This window comes from Musca autumnalis, unplaced genomic scaffold (genome assembly GCF_047663935.1).
Source record: "Musca autumnalis isolate F117 unplaced genomic scaffold, ASM4766393v1 scaffold_1, whole genome shotgun sequence".
In the NCBI taxonomy this organism is placed as follows: domain Eukaryota; kingdom Metazoa; phylum Arthropoda; class Insecta; order Diptera; family Muscidae; genus Musca; species Musca autumnalis.
The window spans coordinates 324137117-324158132 of record NW_027411644.1 but is presented as its reverse complement, the minus strand read 5'-3'; the positions used below and the strand labels follow the sequence as shown (position 1 = coordinate 324158132).

Sequence of the window (21016 nt, the reverse complement as noted above, 5' to 3'; positions counted from 1 at the left end):
AATTGATTGGTGGCGGTGGTGAATTAGCTAGGGGGAGGGTATCAATGTGAGATCCCTAAAATGTACATTGTATGAAAAACATATTTACAAAGATAAGGGATTTGTATGTATGTACACCTTTTTTATTTATAACTGTTATGCGTGTAAATTTGTTAAGGTTTAAAAAGGAAGTTATGTGGATTGTTTTGATGTATGGGTGTTTTGGGAGGAATCCTGAGTAATTAAAGGGTTTGACATATGTAATTCAGACCTGCATAAGAAATTTCCTAACTACAAATAAACAAAACTTTACTTGTATAAACTTAACACATTATATGAAAAAAGAACACTTTTATTTACTTTCTATTGGATGAGTTTCGAAGAAACGAACGAGAGATTTTTTTTATTACAAAACGCATAAAGGATATAACAATTGTAAATCAGACTGAACAATTTATTGTCATTTCGTTATTCAAGTATCCTACCAAAAACAGTTTCAACTTTTAAAATAACTTAAATACATATGTACGAATGTAATAACTGTTTTTTTCTTCATTTCAATAAATTGTCTCCAATACTCTACAAAACAGGGAATTATAGTTCACTCAAATAGAAGTAGGAAAAAAAAACAAAATTTTGTATATTATTCTTCAGTTGATTTTATACAGGTGGTGGGTAGGTGGGTGGTAGTGGTATTTGCGTTAACATACATTAATGACTATTTTTATGACCATTTTTATTTTGTACACACATGAGTTGGTTTTTGTCTTGTATAGATTTTGAAATATATGTAGATATATATGTAGTGGTGGTAGGGGGTTATATATTTTTTGGAATTGTAGTTATTATTTTTGGAGTAAATATGGTGCCACTCAAAATTGATTCCATGCACTCTTAAAATACACCGTTCTTGAATAGAGAAACGTTTCAATTTCCAAAGACATTGACTGAGAGGAAAACAGAGAGAGTAATATAGAGAGAGTGTGTGTGTTTATTTAAGTTATAAAAAGTATAATAAAACGTACGCATAAATATGGAAAATAAAAAAGAACTTAATTCAAAAGAAAACAATCCGTTCTTTTCAGTTTTATTTTTATGTGCATAAATTCATTGCAATATTGATTTCGAATTTTGAAATAATTTTGAACTGCGGTGTGTGTGTTTGCTGCTATTTTTTTTTTATTAATTATACAAGTAAAATAATCAAATTTTGTATTTTCAAAGCCATGTGTGTCATTGCGAATTGGTTGTCCATATGAATAAATAAAAAATATTATTAAAAAATAGGAAAAAATATAAATAATTCAGGCTTCATTACATCATTTGCAATAATTGTTAAATAAAATATAAATTAAAAAATTATAAAAATTTATTTGACGTGGTGATATAGAGTTAATAATATTTTACAACATTTATGGAAGAATTGTTATAGGAATTTGATATGTGAATAATGTATTCGGATACCTGGAAGTAGACAATACTGCATAACGCTACATAACGTATTTTTTCAAAAAAAAAAAACTTTGTACACATTTAAGTAGAGGTTAACCATATGTTTCACGAGGTTATCCATATGTTCCACGAGGTTATATAAATATATAGATTAGAAGACCCTTTTAATGGTCATCTATAGAATATAAGGTCCATTAAAGGGTCATCTATAAAATAGAAGACCTTTTAAAGGGTCATCTATAGAATAGAAGACTTTTTAAAGGGTCATCTATAGAATATAAGGTATATTAAAGGACCATCTATAAAATAGAAGATCCTTTAAAGGGTCATCTATAGAATATAAGAACCATTAAAGGGTCATTTATAAAATTGAAGACCCTATAAAGGACCATCTATAGAATAGAAGAACCTTTAAAGGCCCATCTATAGAATAGAAAACCCTATAAAGGGTCATCTATAGAATATAAAACCCTTTAAAGGGCCATCTATAGCATAGAAGGTTAATTAAACGGTCATCTATAAAGTAGAAGATTATTTAAAAGGCTATCTATGTTTCACGCACCTTTTTTTCGCACCAAAAATAAGTGGAAACCCGGAAATTCTATAAGGAAAAATCTGAAGAGAATCGAGTTTTGGCACAATCCCTTCCTACTGAAAAGACAAACAAGGAAATCTGGTAACATTCCCAAATTGAGAGCGTGCCATGCTTACGGAAGAATTACTTTGACATCCAGTGGTAACGACGATGCTAAATAACAAATCACATAAGAGGGTACCGTTCAGCTAGAATAAGTTCACGAAGTCAGTATGTGCAGTAAATGGGATGTAGAATACTTTAGTAGCATGTACTATGTTACTAGCCGATATGTTAAAAGCAGAGGCGATATCCTAATTAATACCATCAGATAAAAAGTATGTATATCCGAGGATTGGAACCTGAGTTGAATGATTGAATATAGATTTTGCAAATGAAAAGCGAAAGTCGTACCCACGGTGGGAGATTCCCAATGTCATTCCGAACTCTAAATCATCCAAAGAGTTGGACTTGACAAAATCAAAATCAAAATAATAATGCTAAAGCTACGGGTTGTCAGGAGTCGATTATTTCACGAAAGTCCTCAAACAGTTTATGACTACTTTTTTCGCTCCCAAAATCTGGAAAAAGTGTCAAGTGGTCTCGCCACTGAAGCCAAGTATGGATTTCATGGAAAGTCATACCCGCGGCGGTTGAATCCCAATGTCATTCGGAACGCTAAATCATCCAAAGAGTTGGACCTGGAAAAATCTCCATAATAATGCTAAAGCTACGGATTGTCAGGAGTCGATTATTTCACGAAAGTCCTCAAACAGTTGATGTCTACTTTTTTCGCTCCCAAAATCTGGAAAAAGTGTCAAGTGGTTTCGCCACTGAAGCCAAGTATGGATTTCAGCAAAGGTCAATCAATACCCAGTTGCCTGTCATCGGCATCAAACGAACTGTACTCCATATCCACATATGTATATCAGTGCAGGACTGAACAATAAGAGTCCATGTCATATAGCAGTCTAGGTGGGACCCGACTTATCAACAGCTTTTAATACAGCCAATCAAGCTGCACTGTTTTTGGACAACGAGTAAACCATCCTCCGACCACTTTGCAACAGAATAAGTAATTATTGTGACACCAGTCGTAAGTCGGATTCATGAACCAAAAAGTCGAAGCTCTGAAGGGAGAAAAAGAGAATTGTTTAAACTTTAGACGACATAGATATCGTTATGTACTCGTATACGAATTGTACGATATTGGCATCCGCTACCATTGTTGGTGACATTTGTAAGTGGTGATTAAAACCTATAAAATAAATTGTGTTGCGTTCTTCTTCCCGATGGCCATGTTAATGGCAAAATTACATTGAATATTTAAGTTTGTGGTACAACAATTCAACGAGTAAGTACCTCACAAAACTTGGTGTTAGTAGCATTATAATTCATATGTACATGTGCAAGTCCCAAACCGTCAGCACTTGGGGTGCAGATACAGAAATATTGTTAAAGGGATATGTTGGTCTGTGGTAAGCTATGCTGCGCCGGAGTGATTTGCTAATATAAGTGGAATGCAATAGTATTCAGACTAGGTGCCTCCTCATGTCTTCAGTAAATCATTTACATTTCTGTTTTACATGACCTTTTTCGATGAGTTCCATCCTAGTTATCACTTGGTATATAGAACATGTAATGTGACAATTACATTTATTTCTTTTTATACCCTCAGCATTTATGCTAACGAAATAATGGTTTTAGACCCCGCGTATGTTTGGAGGATTTCGTCCAGACAATTTGGAGTTGATTTAGCCATGTCCGTCTTTCTAGCTGGCTGGAGCGCACGATAACTCTCCAATGGATCAACCGATTTGGTCCAAAATTTTGCTTTCGCAATATTTTATCCAAACGTACTTTAAGTTCAAAGATAGGTGCAATGCTTCCGGTACCATCCCCATAAAAATTCGCAAATTTTCGGAAAATTTGTGCATACCATAACATTTGAAGGGAGGAACCGATTTAGTCCATACTTTGCACATCGTGACATCTCTACCAGGCTTAGATGAGGTTCCAATATGGACTCAATCGGTCCACTCTTTCGGGTACCTCCCTCAAGAAAATTAGGAAAAGTTCAGATTAGGAACTGCTCTCGAATTGCTTGGATTTTTGTTGCAACAATTTGTATTCACTGTCCCCCATACAACAATTTTCATCAGGGGCAAATCCGTATTTACTGAGAAAATAGCCTGAAATATGCAAAAAGCCCTTATGACGCCGTGTGTAGTGGTTGAAGAGCAAGATAAATCTCGAACGGATCGGCCGATTCGGTCCAAAATTTGGCCTTCGTAATATTTTGTCCAAACATAGTTTAAGTTCGAAGATAAGCCATATCGGTCCACTCCTTCAGATACTTCCCCCGCAAAATTGTGCGCACAATAACTCTTGAAGGGAGTGGCCGATTTGGTCCATACTTTACACATCCAAATATATCTACCAGATATACATCAGGTTCGAATATGGACTTTATTTGTCTACCCCTTCGGGTACCTATCACACAAAATTTCGGATAAGTTCACTTTAAGACCTGCTTCCGAATCGCTTTGATTACAGTTGAAGCAAATTGCATTCGCTGCTTCAATTACTACGGTAAAAGTTTTTTTAAGGGGCAAGTCCATACTTCTTGAGAAAACAGCGCGGAAGGTGTAAAAACCTATGGCACCATGTGTAGTGGCTGGAGAGCACGATAACTCTCGAACTGATCAACCGATTTACTCCAAAATTTGGCCTTCGTCATATTTTGTTCAAACTTCAGTTTCAGTTCGAAGATTGGCAATACCGGTCCAGAGCTTCCGGTACTTCCCCAACGTTAAAAATGTCACTAAAATGATGTGCACTATGTCTCTTAAACGGTTCAACCAATTCGGTCTAAACTTTGGATCTCCTAACATTTTTTTTTTTTACAAATTTAGTTAAACTTCTAAAATGGCTCATATCGTCGGTCCTCCCCTTAGGATACCTCCCCCACAAAAGTTCAACATTATGTCCATGTGCAGTTTAGGGTCTGTTCGAAAATGCTTTGGAAATGCATAACGGTGCTGTTCGATATGGTTTTTACAGCGATATTATGTTTTCCTGGACAAGTCCATGCTTCCTGGCATACTGGTCCAAAAGTTATACGATGACCCACAGTAGTGACTAGTGGGCGCGATATCTATCGAAAAGATGTGACTCCCAAAATAAGATCCACTTAGATAATGGACTGTGTCGGTCCATTCCTTTATTTCCTACTTTTGAACTTTAATCATAATCTACATATTTGCCGGCAAGTTCAAATGTCCAAAAAGTGTTTCAATTCACATGGGCTGAGGGTATATCTCTGTCGGCAAAGCCGACTGATACTTTTTAATTGTTATTTAATTTTGTGGCTACCCTACCTCATTATATGCCCCACCCTAATGTACATATTTCTATGAGTCCCGCTATTCATTACTTTACCATTGGCCACTACATACCCTGTTATCTTCATAAAATACCCTCGTTATAAATGGCGCCCGAGCAGGGACCCGCCAATGACACGGAAAGCGGAAAATTACAACCTGCCATCAGCGAAGAATTGTTGAGTTTCATTTGAAGAATCAGATGCGGGTGACTCTTTCCGCGCAGAGTCACTCAGCTGGGTATATTTGTTGAAACGCAAACAACTAATACAACACAAATACTTCTGCAAATGCTTAAAAGTAAAGCGAAAACGTGCCTCGGCAGAAGACCTGCATTGTGAATTCGAAAAGGAGGTCAGATCTTCGGAAAAAGAATTGCACTCGAGTACATCCATAGAAGTCCTGAGACCTCCTCAACGCATGGCCAACTTGGAAATTATGGATATTTTCTACCGTTGGTCACTCAAATTTTCGGGTGAGCACGACCTCGTAGAATTTCTGGAAAAGTTCGAAGAGTTAGCCGAATGCCACACCATTCTCTTGGATCGTCTTCTCCCTTCCCTGCTGACTATCCTGGAGGGAAATGCAATAATGTGATACCACGTGAAGAGGGACGACATAAAATAGTGGTTACAGTTTCGTGCAGAAGATGAGCAATTTTTCTTACAGAAGAGATATCTAATCCAAATTGAAAGTTCTTTCTATAATCGACGGCAGCAGAATGGGGAAAGAGCAAACGAAAGACATACCATCTAGATCGGATTTACGACGGTCTACGACCTGAGTATAGGCATTATGTTCGGCGTCACGATGCTCGCCAGAAAAAACCATACACTTTACATAAGCTTCACGCTATCGATGCTCCATATTCTCCCGACGTTGTCCGAACCACTCACCTCACAGGTATGGACTTCCTATCAACGCGAAACTGCTGTCTAATCCTGAATGGAAAGCCAGTACCCCGAGTCATTACCGATTCTTTCGTGGATTTTGCGCACACCATTACCTCCAGAGCTGACATTACCAAAGTTCAGGAAGACCAATCGTCTGGAGACAGAGAGTTCCAAAGTTACAAAGGAGAATCCCTATAGCCTATTGGACAGGACTGAATGACATGCACACAGATACAGTCACTGATACCACACATAACTATCGCATAAATGTCATCCTCGGAGTACATACCCCATTCATCGTAACTGAAGACTGTCAGTTTCAAATGAAATGCAGTATATCAAAGACCAAAGTCCCCCATAACGTTCTTTAAATGTATGTAATATGGTAACTTTCTTGTGAGTATCGTTCATGCTTCTTCAACTCATGATCAATAGCCAATAGTCGTTTTATAAGACTTAATGATAAGAAAATAAGGCTGACTTCCGAATCGTTGAATGTTTTGCATATGTCTGAAGTGTTGTGTTTCATAATGCCGTAATACTTAACAAATGCGAAGCTATGTACTTCAAAAAGTTGACAATTGCACATTTTTAACGCAAGTAAAAAGCAAACATGTATAATTTTTATTTCTGATGCATTTAGTTGCATTTTCGAGGAACAATGCATGAGTGTGAAACTGAAATAGTTTGACGAAGTTTAAACACTGCAAAGCATCTGACAATTCAGAGTCAGCCTAAATGTATATCAACTTTCCAATCACTGTAGAAAAACGATTTTTTTTTCGCACTAATATAATTCTTGGAATTTTTCTATTTCAAGACAATTTGACTTGGCCCACATATTAACAACGCATTTTTCATTCTTCCATAAATGTAGCAAATTTTATCACAACATAAGTATGAATTAAACAAATGATAACAGACTTTCAAATATTTGTATTTTTTATATTACAGTGAATAGTTTGAAAGTCAAGCTTTTTTCACAAGAAAATAAATAAACACACGAAAAGAATAAAAAAAACTTAGGAAAGCATTTTTATTAAACAATGACCAAATAAATATTTTTTTTTAAATTAAATCTTTAATATACAAAACACATACACACAACCAAAATCATTATTCAAAAGCACTGGAGTGCATTAGTAATAGTAGTAGTAGAGTAGGTAGAGTAGTAGTAACAAAAATTGAATATTTTATTAATGGTTTATTGATTAAACTGTTTGCCAGAACATGGGAAGTTTGTTTGGTTTGTTGTTTTTAGTTTAGTTTTGGTGATAGTGTAGGTTATTTTGGTTGGTAGTGGGGGGTTTTCATTTACAATTGGTAAAATAGGTTGGTTGGTTACAAAAACTAAACATTGAATTGAGTTAAAAGAGGAGGTTAGTCATTTCAAACAAAACACAGTTTTTTTGTAATTAAAATTTGAGCTTATTTGAAATTTATGACAAAGAGAGTGATTTACCTAAATCATCAAACTTGTTCCTGGGCTGTACTGCCACTGTTTGGTTATGAATTTTTGATTTGGTTTTTTTTGGGGAAATTCATGTTTTAATTCGTTTATTATTTTTTTAAGTTTTCGAAAGTATAGAATTCGATTAGATGTTATAATTGTGGTAATTTAGTTTAAGAGATTTTTTTTTGTTTTGGATTTTGTAGATCGTTAAAAGTAGACGCATATTAACGTACGAAGAAGTTGTAATTGGTTTTTGGTTTATTTGATTGATTGATTCATTGTTTTGATGTTAGGAGTTAAGGCCACGCCAACATGTTACGAGTAGAGTAGTAGTAGGTAGTAGAAGTGGTAGTTATATAATAATAAGACAATATAAAAATTTGTAAAAAAAATATTTAAAATATCATCATTTGTATATCTTAAAGTAAAAAATGCTTAATGTATATAATATGAAAAATAAACATGTTATATGTTATTTATTTCTTTTGTCACATTTAAGTTTCAAAGAAAATCTTATTCTTAGTTTTACAATATAAATATTTTTTTAATAAAAAATCCAACACAAATAAATTTATTTCGAAAAAACAATTCATAATAATTAAAAATAAAATTTTTCATGAAATATTACTCTAAAACTGATTCAAAAATTTCTTGCCAAATGAAAGTATATAAAAGAAACATTTATACTTACAGTTTTTACATTTGCATTTTTTGATCAAAGTTTCATCTTTGATATCTTCATGGCAAGCCTTGCAATAGAACCAAGCTCTGTAAAAAAATTAAAATAAAAGTTTTTTTTTTAATTATTTGGAGTAAATGCACTGCGAATTAGTGTGCTGGGCTGACTTCCGTATCGTCTGTTGTTTTGTGTTGTTTAAACTTCGTCAAAATATTTCAGTTGTACTCTCATACAGTGTTCCTCGAAAATGCAACTAAATGCATCATAAGTAAAACTTATGTGTGTATGTTTTTTACCTGCGTTAAAAATTCGCATTTTTGACGTTTTGAAAAATGTGGCTTCGCAGATGTTAAGTACAAAGGCGTTAAGAAACATAATACTTCGCAGATTAGCAGTCAACTGTAAAGCAACTGACGATACGGAAGTCAGCCGTGTCTTCGCTATTAAATAAAATAATGAGTTTTTGTAAAAATATGCAAAATATACTTTCTGAAAAAAAGAAAATCGCCGCAAACATATTTTTGAAAAAAGGGCGCCATTTTTTACAAAAATAACACTGTGTGTAAATTTTTGACCCCACAGTGACCAAAAATGAGAAGACACGTGTCTCGCTGTTTTTCCCCATCTCATCAACTTTCGCGGTTATAGTCCTCCAAAGGTTCGAGGCTTTGATGTAAAAAGGGTCATTTAGTCAGGACTATATCTTCGAAACCATTAGGAAATTGAATTCATCTCAGAGGCAAAGTTGTAGCTCTTGTCTTAAAGAACAAAAATTGCGAACACATAGAATCCATCAAACTTCATCTGCAAGGTCAAAATCGCCAAATGAAGATTCTAGGAACGATTCTACAAGCTCAAAATTCGATTATTTTAGATCATTCTTTCCTGTTCAGATCCGTAAATAACATACCTTTCAAATTTCCTTGAGTTTTCAACAGCTTGTTATTTCCAAACCTGAGCAGGAGGAATGTTAAAAATAATTAAATTGTTCGTGAATTTCAGTCCTAAGAATCATTCCTGGAATGTTTATATGTTCTAAAAATTTGTTTATTGGAATCTTAGGTACATTTTTGTGGTTGACGGTATCCTTAATTTTTAGACGATTCGGTATCTGTGGAACAGAATCGGAGAAAAACGTGTAAAAATTGAATATTTTCAAAAGTGTTTTGGCATTTTTACCATTAAGAACCGTTCATAGACATTTTGCATGTTCCAGAAAGTTGTTTACTGATGCCTTTGCTACATTATTGTAGTTGGTTGTTTTCATGAATATTGAACGGTTTAGTATCTGTGGACCAAAACCAGAGAAAACAGGATACAAATCACATTTGCTTTGCTATTTTGACATTTGAGAACCTTCTATTCAGATTTCGTATATTCTAGAAAGATGTTTTGATATCTGAGGTACATTTTTTAAGTTGGTTATTTGCTTCAAATTTGATCGGTTTGATAGCTGTATAACAAACTTGAGCAAAATTTTAAAAGAAATTTGACCATGGCGATTTTGACCTTGCAGATGAAGTTTGACGGATTATATGTGTTCTTTAAGACAAGGGCTACAACTTTGCCTCTGAGATGAATTCAAATTTCCTAATGGTTTGGAAGATATAGTTCTGACTAAATGACCCTTTTTACATCAAAGCCTCAAACCTTTGGAGGCCTATAACCGCGAAGGTTGATGAGATACGAAAAAACGGCGAGACACTTGTCCTCTCTTTTGGTCTTCTATCACGCTGCGGTGTCTGAATATGTTTAATAATTTTCGCGTTGCACAGTGTAATTCGGCTTGTTTTAAAATTAAGAAAAAAATTATGTTTACATGTCTATATTGAGAAATGTAAAAAAATTAGTATGCATACGAAATCTCTTCATCGAATACCGTAGTAGGGTAAAACTACTCCAAACTACTACTGACAAATTCAGACATTATTTCGTTTTTAAGCTGTTTTATGAAATCCGGAGGATTTTGTGGATACGTCGAAACTTAAGACTTCTGACATGTAAAATTCCGTCTAAATTCTAACTTCTTCTCATTGTCAGATCAATGGAAAATAATTGTAAATTTTAAAATTAAATAAAAAAAATAATTTTGAAATTAAAAAAAAAATTGTTCGGAGTTATGTCAGCGTTTTTTTATACCCTCCACCATAACATAGAGGGTATAATTAAATTTGTCATTCCGTTTGTAACACATCGAAATATTCATCAGAAAAATCCCCATATACTTTATAGGATATGGGGATTTCTGAGTGAAATCGGACACTTATTCAAGATGAGGTTTTTGATTTCCTTTATTTTTTTGCTGTGGTGTAGTATATTTTCAGATTTTTTTACTAACGGTTCCAGAGATATCGCGCCTTGAAAAAGTCAAATTCTGTAAAAACTACATGCAAAGAAATACTCATATCTCCTTTTATATAATGGTCCAATTTAAAAAAATCTTTTTTTGTGTGTTTTGTTGCTTTATCAGGTATTAAATAAAAAAATAGCAAACAAATTTGCACAGTGGGCTTGGATGCTTTTTTTGCGATTAAATATTTAAAATCAATTTTTAAAGATGTTCGACCCCTTCGATTTTCTTTAATTTTTTTGTATTAAACTACGTTCAATTGCAAAAATTTGAAGTCCTATGTGGTAATGGGGTTCGGACGATTACTATTTAAAAATTTTAAATTAAAATTTTTGTAATTGAACGTAGTTTAATACAAAAAAAAAAAAAATAAAGAAAATCGAGAGGTCGATGATCTTTAAAAATTGATTTTAAATATTAAATCGCCCACTGTGCAATTTTTTTGCTAATTTTTATTTAATAGCTGATAAAACAAAAAAACACACAAAAAAGATTTTTTCAAATTGGACCAATATTTACAGAATGTGACTTTTTCAAAGCGCGATATCTCTGGAACCGTTAGTCAAAAAAAAAAAAATTGAAGATATACTATACTGTTGAAATCAAGAAACAGCTCGCAATTTTTAAGATAGAGCTGTGTAATTTGGTATAGAAGTTTATATTACTCCTAGGATGTTTGGTATTGCAAATGGGCTATATCGGTCAACGTTTTGATATAGCCCCCATAGGACGCTACCACCCGACTTTCAGTATTTTTAATGTTTTAGCCTCATTATCACTCCGAAATGGCTGAAATTTGGTACTGAGTCTTCGTTGGGGGTATAAAACTTTCCCCTAGAAATTTTTCGATATAGGTCAACGCCTTCATATAGCCCCCATAGAACGGTACTTCCGGAATTTCGGTATTTCGAAGGTTGTGGCCACAATAATTCACCGAAATGGCTGAAATTTGGTATTTAATCTTCGCTGGAGGTATACAACTTTCCTCCAGAAATTGTCGGTACAGGTCCATTCCTTAATATAGGCCCCATAGAACGGTACCTCCCGATTTTCAGTATTTTGAAGGTTTCAGCATCATTATCACACCGAAATGGCTAAAATTTAATATTTAGTCTTCGTTGGCGGTATAAAACTTTCCCTATGAAGTTTGTCGGTATAGGTCCACGCCTCCATATAGCCCCCATAGAAAGGATCTCCTCGATTTTCGGTATTTTGTAGGTTGTGGCCACAATAATCCATCGAAATGGCTGAAATTTGGTATTTAGTCTACTTTGGGGTAAAAACTTTTCATATGCAATTTGTCGGTATATGTCCACGACTTAATATAGCCCCCATCGGACGGTACCTCCCTATTTTCCGTATTTTAAAGGTTGTGACCTCAATATGCCACCGAAATAGCTGAAATTTGGTGGTATAAAACTTTTCGTTGGTGGTATAAAACTTTCCCCCATAAATTTGTCAGTTTGGGTCCAAGCCTGCATTTAGCCCCCCTAGAACGGTACCTCCACAACAACCTACCGAAATATCTGAAATTCGTCGGTATAGGGCAACGCTTATATATCGGCCCTATAGAAGAGAAGTATCAGTATAGGTATACGTTTTCCTATATCGCTGTAGAAGCGGACCTCTTAATTTTCGGTATTTAGAAGGTTTTAGCCACATTATCTTACCGAAATATAGGAAACTTAGTATATAGTCTTCTTTGAGTCTAAAAACTTTCCTCCAGAAATTTTTAGGTATAGATCGATGTTTTGATATAGCTCCCATAGAACGTTACCTCTCGAATTTCAGTATTTTGAAGGTTAGCCACATTGTTTTACCGAAATTGCTAAAATTTTGTATTTATTCTTCTTCGTAAACGAAAGGAAATTAATTGTTCCATTTTACTTCCATACAACTCGTGGTGGAGGGTATAACCAGTTCGGCCCGGCAGAACTTAACGGCGTTCTTACTTGTTTTAGTTACGTCCGTTTTGCTTTACGGACATAACTCCCAACGAATTTTTAGAGGTATTTCCGCAATGCATAGAGAACATTTTGGGAGTTATGTCCGTCAGAGTTATGTTTAAGCACCGGAGAACTATGCACTCACACAATAACAGCTCCCTAAAGTATGCAAAAGAAAATATGGTGCCTATTTCTACCTTAAAAATTAAAAATATGTTCTGTTCCAGTACCTACAGAACCTCTTTTTTCATTTTATAAAGGAAAAATTCCATCCCACTAATTCACGCACTAAGCATCCTATGACCGCGAGTCTAGACCATGGATGCCCCAGAGAGCTCCCATGTACTCTCCCTCCACACAACGCAACTAATTGAAAATGAATGAACTCACACAATGACATCCCCTAAAGTATGCAATAGAAATATATGGTGGACATCGCTGGTCTAGATCAGTGTCAGGCAAGAGAGCGCACACGTGCTCTCAGTAAACGTTTCTCTCTCCACATACGCAATTCAACTAATTGAAAAAGCATGCACTCACACAATAACACTCCAAAAGTATGCAATATAAATATATGGTGCCTATCGCTGGTCTAGATATTTATGTTGCTTGGAAACCAGAATTCGTGGAAACCAGAATTCTCCCCATTCACCTATAAAAGGTGGCTAGCATCATGAAGAAGAATTATTTTCATATGTTTGCCGATGGAGATCTTAATATGATCACCGAGAAGGATTTTGGAGACATTGGGTTGAAACTCGAGTTTATGAGAAGATTTGAGGGCTTGTATCCTCACATATCCAAGAGAATTCAGCTAATTGCGCATTCCCTCTCTCCAAACGCTTTTCTTCAAGCTCTAAACTGCTTAAAAGATACCTAAAAATTACAATAAAGGAAACTATGTATGCTTTCAAAAATGGGAGAAGGTAATGACATCGGTTAAAAAATACATAAATTACTTATGCTATTTGCTGTGTTTGTTGGGGCCGCAGTGCGTATGATTGGTATTATAATCTTTCTACATAATAACATGCATACGCACCGGAGTTCCAATGTTATGAAACGCAAAATATTACGACAGAAGCAAAAAAGTTAAAGCACAAATAATAGCATAAATTATCCATTTTTAAACCGATTTTTATTTTCTCTTTAATTTCACTGTGCAACACGAAAATTATTAACCATATTCTGACACCGCAGTGTGATAGAAAACCAAAAATGAGAATACACGTGTCTCGCCGTTTTTCCCTATCTCATCAACTTTCGCGGTTATAGGCCTCCAAAGGTTTGAGGCTTTGTTGTAGAAATGGTCATTTAGTCAGGACTATATCTTCCAAACCGTTTGGAAATTTGAATTTATCTTGGAAGCAACGTTGTAGCTCTTGTCTTAAAGAACAAAAATTGTGAACACATATCGCTCATTTACTCAAAGAGTGACACATTTCAAAAAATCGAGTTTCGAGAAAAACGCGTTTTAAGTTGACGATTGAAATTTGACTTCCCAACTTAAAAAGATTATTACACAAAAACTAAAATAACTACATGGACCATATTTTGTAAACAGTTTGCCAGATATCACTGCTAAAATTCTGTGCAAGATCAAGCATGATTTGAAGTGTCTTAGTGCTTCATAAACTCAATAAACTTTTTTGTTGTATAATGCCAAACTCGTAGTAAATGAGCTGTAACTCGTAGAGTTTTAAAGATATCAATTTGAAAATTTGACACAACATAAAATAGAAGTCGTAGAAAAAATAGAAATTGCTATCTCAGAAAACGCACTTTTTGAGTTATGCCACTCTTTGAGTAAATGAGCGATATAATCCATCAAACTTCATCTGCAAGGTCAAAATCGTCATGGTCAAATTTCTTTTAAAATTGTTTCTCAAGTTTTGTTATACAGCTTTCAAACCGATCAAAATTGAAGCAAACAACCAACTAGAAACATGTACTTTAGACCTTAGTAAACAACTTTCTAGAATATACGAACTCTGTAGAAACGGATCTTAATGGTCAAAATAGCAAAACAATTTCGATTTGTATCCTCTTTTCTCGGCTTCTGCTCCATAGATATTAAACCGTTCAAAATTCATGAAAACAATCAACCACACTAGCGTAGTAAAGGCATCAATAAACAACGTTCTGGAACATGTGAAATGTCTATGAAGGGTTCTTAATGGTAAAAATAGCAAAAATCTTTTGAAAATATGCAATTTTAATACTTTTTTCTCCGACTCTGGTCCAAAGATACGCAACCGCCCAAAAATTAAGGATACAGTCAACTACAAAAATGTACCTTAGATTTCAACAAACAAGTTTCTAGAACAAATGAAGATTCTAGGAACTATTCTACAAGCTCAAAATTAGATTATTTTAGATCATTCTTTCCTGTTCAGCTCCGTAAATAACAAACCTTTCAAATTTCCTTGAGTTTTTAACAGTTTGTTATTTCCAAACCTGAGAAAAAATTTTAATTGTTCGTGAATTTCAGTCCTAAGAATCATTTCTAGAATTTTCATATGTTCTAAAAAGTTGTTTATTGAAATCGTAGGTACATTTTTGTTGTTGACGGTATCCTTAATTTTTGGGCGGTTGCGTATCTTTAAAAAAATGGATTTTTAAGAAAATATCGACTATTCTAAAGAAATGAACAAATATAGAATTCCGTTATGAACATATCGAAGTTATGTCCGTTTACAGTTGAAAAAAATATGAAGTTCCCTAAAAACCAAAGATTTGTTTGTCTTCCCAGGGCTCCAACAAATTATATGACAACATAACACGGTGCCTTTGAAACACATTTAAATGGAAGGTGCTTGCACCTGGGAAGTTTTTGCACATTCTGAAACTACAATGTTCATAGATGAGAAAAATCAAAAAAAAAAAAAAAAAAAACCGGAGCGCTTTTAAATAAATCGCGATTCAAGTTGACATGTTTAGGGGTTGTTTATGATTTCACGATATTTCTTGGAAACCGCAAGTCCTATCACAATGGGACTAACGAAAATGTTGTATGAGGGTAGTTTGGAAACTTCTTAGCCTAGCACAAAAAGCGCGTTATAAACAGAAAAAAGTTAAGTGTTTTGGAAACTTCCATCTCTGTTATGAACACATGTTAAATTTTGTTTCGATCTGGCAACTCCTTCATATAGAAACAGGTGTTCAAAAAAGACGCATCCGCAATTTTTTTACAATGGAAAAATTAGAAATGCGTTCTGTCATTAAATATTTACATAAAAAAGGTCCATTTAATTTAGCATGAAGAACTACAGATGAAAAAGCTTTCTGCAAGATGGGTGTCGCATTTGTTAACAGTCGATCAAAAACGCATAAGAATGAACATTTCTCAAGCTTGTTTGGATCGTTTTAAGCGAAATAAAATAGATTTTAAGCGTCGTTTCATAACTGTTGATGAAACATGGATCCAATACTATACTCCAAAGACAAAAGAACAATCCAAAGGACGAGTTGCTTGACCACCCACCTTATTCTCCTGATTTAGCTCCCAGTGACTTTTACTTGTCCCTAAATCTAAAAAAATTCCTTGCTGGTAAGCGTTTTACCTCAAATGAAGATGCAATTACAGTTGTAAACCACTATTTTGAAGACCTCGAGGAAAACTATTTTAATCAAGGGATAGAATTGCTAGAAAAGCGTTGGACTAAGTGTATTGAAGTTTCAGAAGATTACATTGAAAAATAAAACTATTTTTGAAAAACTAACTATTCTCTTTCATTGATAGGCTAAAAAGTTTCCGAACCGCCCTCGTAGCTATCAAAATTCTCTACAAGGTTGACCTTTATGGTATTTTCGTAGGTTTTACCATTTTTGAGATATTGAAGTTCAAATTGGGACAATGCACTGACTGTATCGCCCCCTTATAAAACAATGTCATGAAGGGTGCGCCTTAACTAACTTTTAATGAAAACCGCTTACACAGGGAAAATTTTTGTGGATTCTGAAACAGCAATGTTCATTGATGAGAAAAATCCAAAAACAAGAAAAAATCGCTGTAGGGATTTTTAAATAAATCGCGGTCAAAATTCACATTTTTACGTGTTTTTTAGGTTTTCACGATTTTGCTTGGAAAGCGCAAGTCCTATCGAAATGGGACTAAAGAAAATGTTGTAGCTGTGAAAATTTTGTACAAGATTGACCTGCATAATATTTCCGTAGGTTATACCGTTTTTGAGATATAGAAGTTCAGATCAGTCATTCAGATTTTTTTCTCAGGTCTTCAGGATTTTGCTTGAAAACGGTAAGTCTAATCAGAATGGGACTAAAGAAAATGTTGTTGCTGTGAAAATTCTCTACAAGATTGGCTTTCATATCTTTTTCCTACGTAGTAAAATTGTTGAAATATATAAGTTTAAGTTGGGAAATTGCAGTCATGACACAGTTTTATAAGGAGACGATACAGTCAGTGCATTGTCCCAATTTGAACTTCTATATCTCAAAAACGGTAAAGCATACGAAAACACCATAAATGTCAATCTTGTAGAGAATTTTCATTGCTACAACATGTTTTTTGACTCATAGCGATAGGACTTGCGGTTTCCTAGCAAAATCGTGAAAATCTGTTTTTGATTTTTCTCATCTATGAACATTGTAGTTTTGAGAATTAGGTGGAATTTTAATGCGTCTTTTGCTGGTATTTAATTATAATTCTCATCTTACCTTTTGACTTCGTCTGCACTTTGTGCTATGAAAAATCCTTGAGTATTGGCCTGGATCTTAGCACTTCTGGGGTTAATTGAGATTTTACTATCGGCACCATCTTCATTGCCTTTTATTTCAATGGCCAGCAGCAATAATTTCAGTTTGGAGAAACACAGTCTGGATTTCGGGAATGAGAGGGACACATAACAAGAAAAAACAATTCTTTATTAATAAAGTAATAATTTTAAATTATTTAATATTTAAGCACTTAAATATAATTATATAAATTGTATAATAATATATATAAATATTATATTAAATGTAATAAATTGTGTCATAAATATATTATTTTGTAAGTATGTATTTACACTAAAGAAGAAAGCCATGCAACAACTACACAAATGCATTACAGTGCAAACGATTTAAAAATAGAAAAAAAATAAATATATTTAAAGCGAAAATTAAAATACAAATACAAGCTTTGTTGTTTTAGTAAGAAAGAAAACCACAAGTCTACATACAAAAGTTTATCTGTTTTTTTTTCACATGTACAGTAAATATCCTTTACAAGACAAACACACAGACAATCAAGAGGATAGACATCCAAAAAAGACAGAAAGAGAGAGACAGACATTCGTACAATGGAGGAGTAGTGAATGGAGTGTTGTTTATTAATTACTACTTGTTGTTGTTGGAAATTCTTGTTCTAGAGGATTGTTGTTTCAAAACATAAAAAATACATGCTTTGTTGGTGGGTGGAACTTCAAAGGTGTGTGTGTGTTAGGTAGGTTGGTAAGTTGCATTTTGTAAATCACTAAGAAAACGAAGTTACGAAGTTGATTCCAAAAGAAAATAACTATTTATCGGTGTTAAATATTTGGAGATTTGTTAAAAAAATTTGGCATTCCATTTTTGTTTATTTGTTTTATTGCTAAAGAACTAAAGTTAAAAAAACAATTGATTTATTTCTTGTATTAAAAAGTTTTAATTGTTTTTGGATGCTCATGTTTGTTTTGATGTTTGTTTTTTTTCGTTTATTACTTTTCGTTTAAATTGTTGTTCGTAATAAAGAAGTATGAATTTTGCTCTATGACGACTATATACACCAAATATGTATGTATGTATGCGTGTATGTTTGTTTATGAATTAAAATAATGAAAAACAACTCGTATGTTTTACACAGTGTCTAGTTTGGAACTAGAGAAGGTACATAGTACATCAACATGTCCAGTTTGATGTCAATACATATTTATTATGCCTCGAATTTCGTTTTCGGTTCAATATTAATCTACGCAAGAATATCTATAAAGTTAACGCGTTGTATTCATAACCAATTAAGCATGACCAGGTTCTGGAATACATCCACAACTTTCCTGGCTAAATTATTGCCTAAGTTCTCTCCTGATATGTGAGGAGATGGCAGTTGTTGTAATATGCTGCTTACGAAACCCATGATGGTGATAGGTAAGATCAGCTATCCACTTCTTGACTCTGAAGAGAAGTAAAGCCTCAGAAGTATTTGCCATAGACGATAAAAACGTAGGTCGTGTTATCCTACTGACATTTTTGTCCGCATCAGGACCATGTCTTTTTTCGACATCGAAGAGCGATACTTGGGATATTCAACTGTTTCAGTATTATCATGAAAATTCCGATCGAACCCAGCATAGAATGTTTTCGGGTAAGAGGTTGTGTTACCCCCCTAGCCTGGAATAGATATTATGTGACGTACTATACTTCTCTTTGCTCTATCAGTCTCGAAATGATCCACCAATTGTAGCTTAAAATAACATGCCCAATATTCGTTAGTCCGCGTCAAACCAGACTGAGGCCCTATCTTCCTTTTTCACAGTGTTAGAGCCGCCAATCACATTTTGCTATAAAGTTGCAACCTTAGATGATCTAGCCACTTTTTCCGTTTGTACTCTCCCACCCAGCATATTTAATGACTCTGGAGACTGACTGGATTGCTTCGAAGAAGATGCACATTCCGCTGTGTCGGTTAGGTAATGTGTTCCCACATCAGGTATTCGTCAATCAACGGGATAGATACAGTAGTGGTAATGTTCCGGAGAATACGTTCAACTACCAGAATATCACAATGGCTGGGCAGCGATCTGAAGCAATGCTTACTGGGCTTTCTGAAATTGCCCAAATAGCTTTTTCGTGGTCGATGAAAGTTCGGCATTCACAGATGATGAAGTTGATGTTCTTGTAGTAGCTACTGCATGTGCGTGTGTGTCTCAATTTTATTAACTCTACTCTGCTTCCAAGTTCAAAGGATGCCACCAGGATATGATTGGTCTATTGTGATAGTGGAGTTAGGAGGGTTGATTTGGCTGGGCAGTTGTTAAGGGAAGATGTTCAGCGTTGTGTTGGCTACACCAACCGGATCTGAGTTGCGTAAATACAACTCTCGGGTCTATAGAAGCACCCTTTCTTTAAGAAAGGGTCTATAGAAGCACCCTTTCTTTGAGAAAGGGTCTATAGAAGCACCCTTTCTTTGAGAAAGGGTCTATAGAAGCACCCTTTCTTTGAGAAAGGGTCTATAGAAGCACCCTTTCTTTGAGAAAGGGTCTATAGAAGCACCCTTTCTTTCCGAAAGGGTCTATGGAAGCACCCTTTCTTTGAGAAAGGGTCTATAGAAGCACCCTTTCTTTGAGAAAGGGTCTATAGAAGCACCCTTTCTTTGAGAAAGGGTCTATAGAAGCACCCTTTCTTTCCGAAAGGGTCTATGGAAGCACCCTTTCTTTGAGAAAGGGTCTATAGAAGCACCCTTTCTTTGAGAAAGGGTCTATAGAAGCACCCTTTCTTTGAGAAAGGGTCTATAGAAGCACCCTTTCTTTCCGAAAGGGTCTATAGAAGCACCCTTTCTTTGAGAAAGGGTCTATAGAAGCACCCTTTTTTTGAGAAAGGGTCTATAGAAGCACCCTTTCTTTGAGAAAGGGTCTATAGAAGCACCCTTTCTTTGAGAAAGGGTCTATAGAAGCACCCTTTCTTTGAGAAAGGGTCTATAGAAGCACCCTTTCTTTGACAAAGGGTCTATAGAAGCACCCTTTCTTTGAGAAAGGGTCTATAGAAGCACCCTTTCTTTGAGAAAGGGTCTATAGAAGCACCCTTTCTTTGAGAAAGGGTCTATAGAAGCACCCTTTCTTTGAGAAAGGGTCTATAGAAGCACCCTTTCTTTGAGAAAGGGTCTATAGAAGCACCCTTTCTTTGAGAAAGGGTCTATAGAAGCACCCTTTCTTTGAGAAAGGGTCTATAGAAGCACCCTTTCTTTGAGAAAGGGTCTATAGAAGCACCCTTTCTTTGAGAAAGGGTCTATAGAAGCACCCTTTCTTTGAGAAAGGGTCTATAGAAGCACCCTTTCTTTGAGAAAGGGTCTATAGAAGCACCCTTTCTTTGAGAAAGGGTCTATAGAAGCACCCTTTCTTTGAGAAAGGGTCTATAGAAGCACCCTTTCTTTGAGAAAGGGTCTATAGAAGCACCCTTTCTTTGAGAAAGGGTCTATAGAAGCACCCTTTCTTTGAGAAAGGGTCTATAGAAGCACCCTTTCTTTGAGAAAGGGTCTATAGAAGCACCCTTTCTTTGAGAAAGGGTCTATAGAAGCACCCTTTCTTTGAGAAAGGGTCTATAGAAGCACCCTTT

General features: G+C 34.9%; 1 protein-coding gene across 50 annotated transcripts in view; it reads right to left on the bottom strand.

The window, feature by feature from the left end:
- Positions 1 to 21016, bottom strand: part of slo (calcium-activated potassium channel slo) — a 297333-nt gene that overhangs the window by 52071 nt on the left and 224246 nt on the right. For 26 of the 50 annotated variants that reach the window (XM_073962670.1, XM_073962642.1, XM_073962671.1 and 23 more), the window contains exons 14-15: positions 17387 to 17545; positions 8426 to 8502 (exon numbers count right to left, since the gene is read on the bottom strand). In XM_073962670.1, coding sequence (XP_073818771.1) covers positions 8426 to 8502; positions 17387 to 17545 — 236 coding nt within the window. Of the gene's footprint in view, positions 1 to 7743; positions 7780 to 8425; positions 8503 to 17386; positions 17546 to 21016 lie in introns of all 50 variants that reach the window. The other 24 variants (XM_073962655.1, XM_073962632.1, XM_073962638.1 and 21 more) reach the window with 1 other exon arrangement.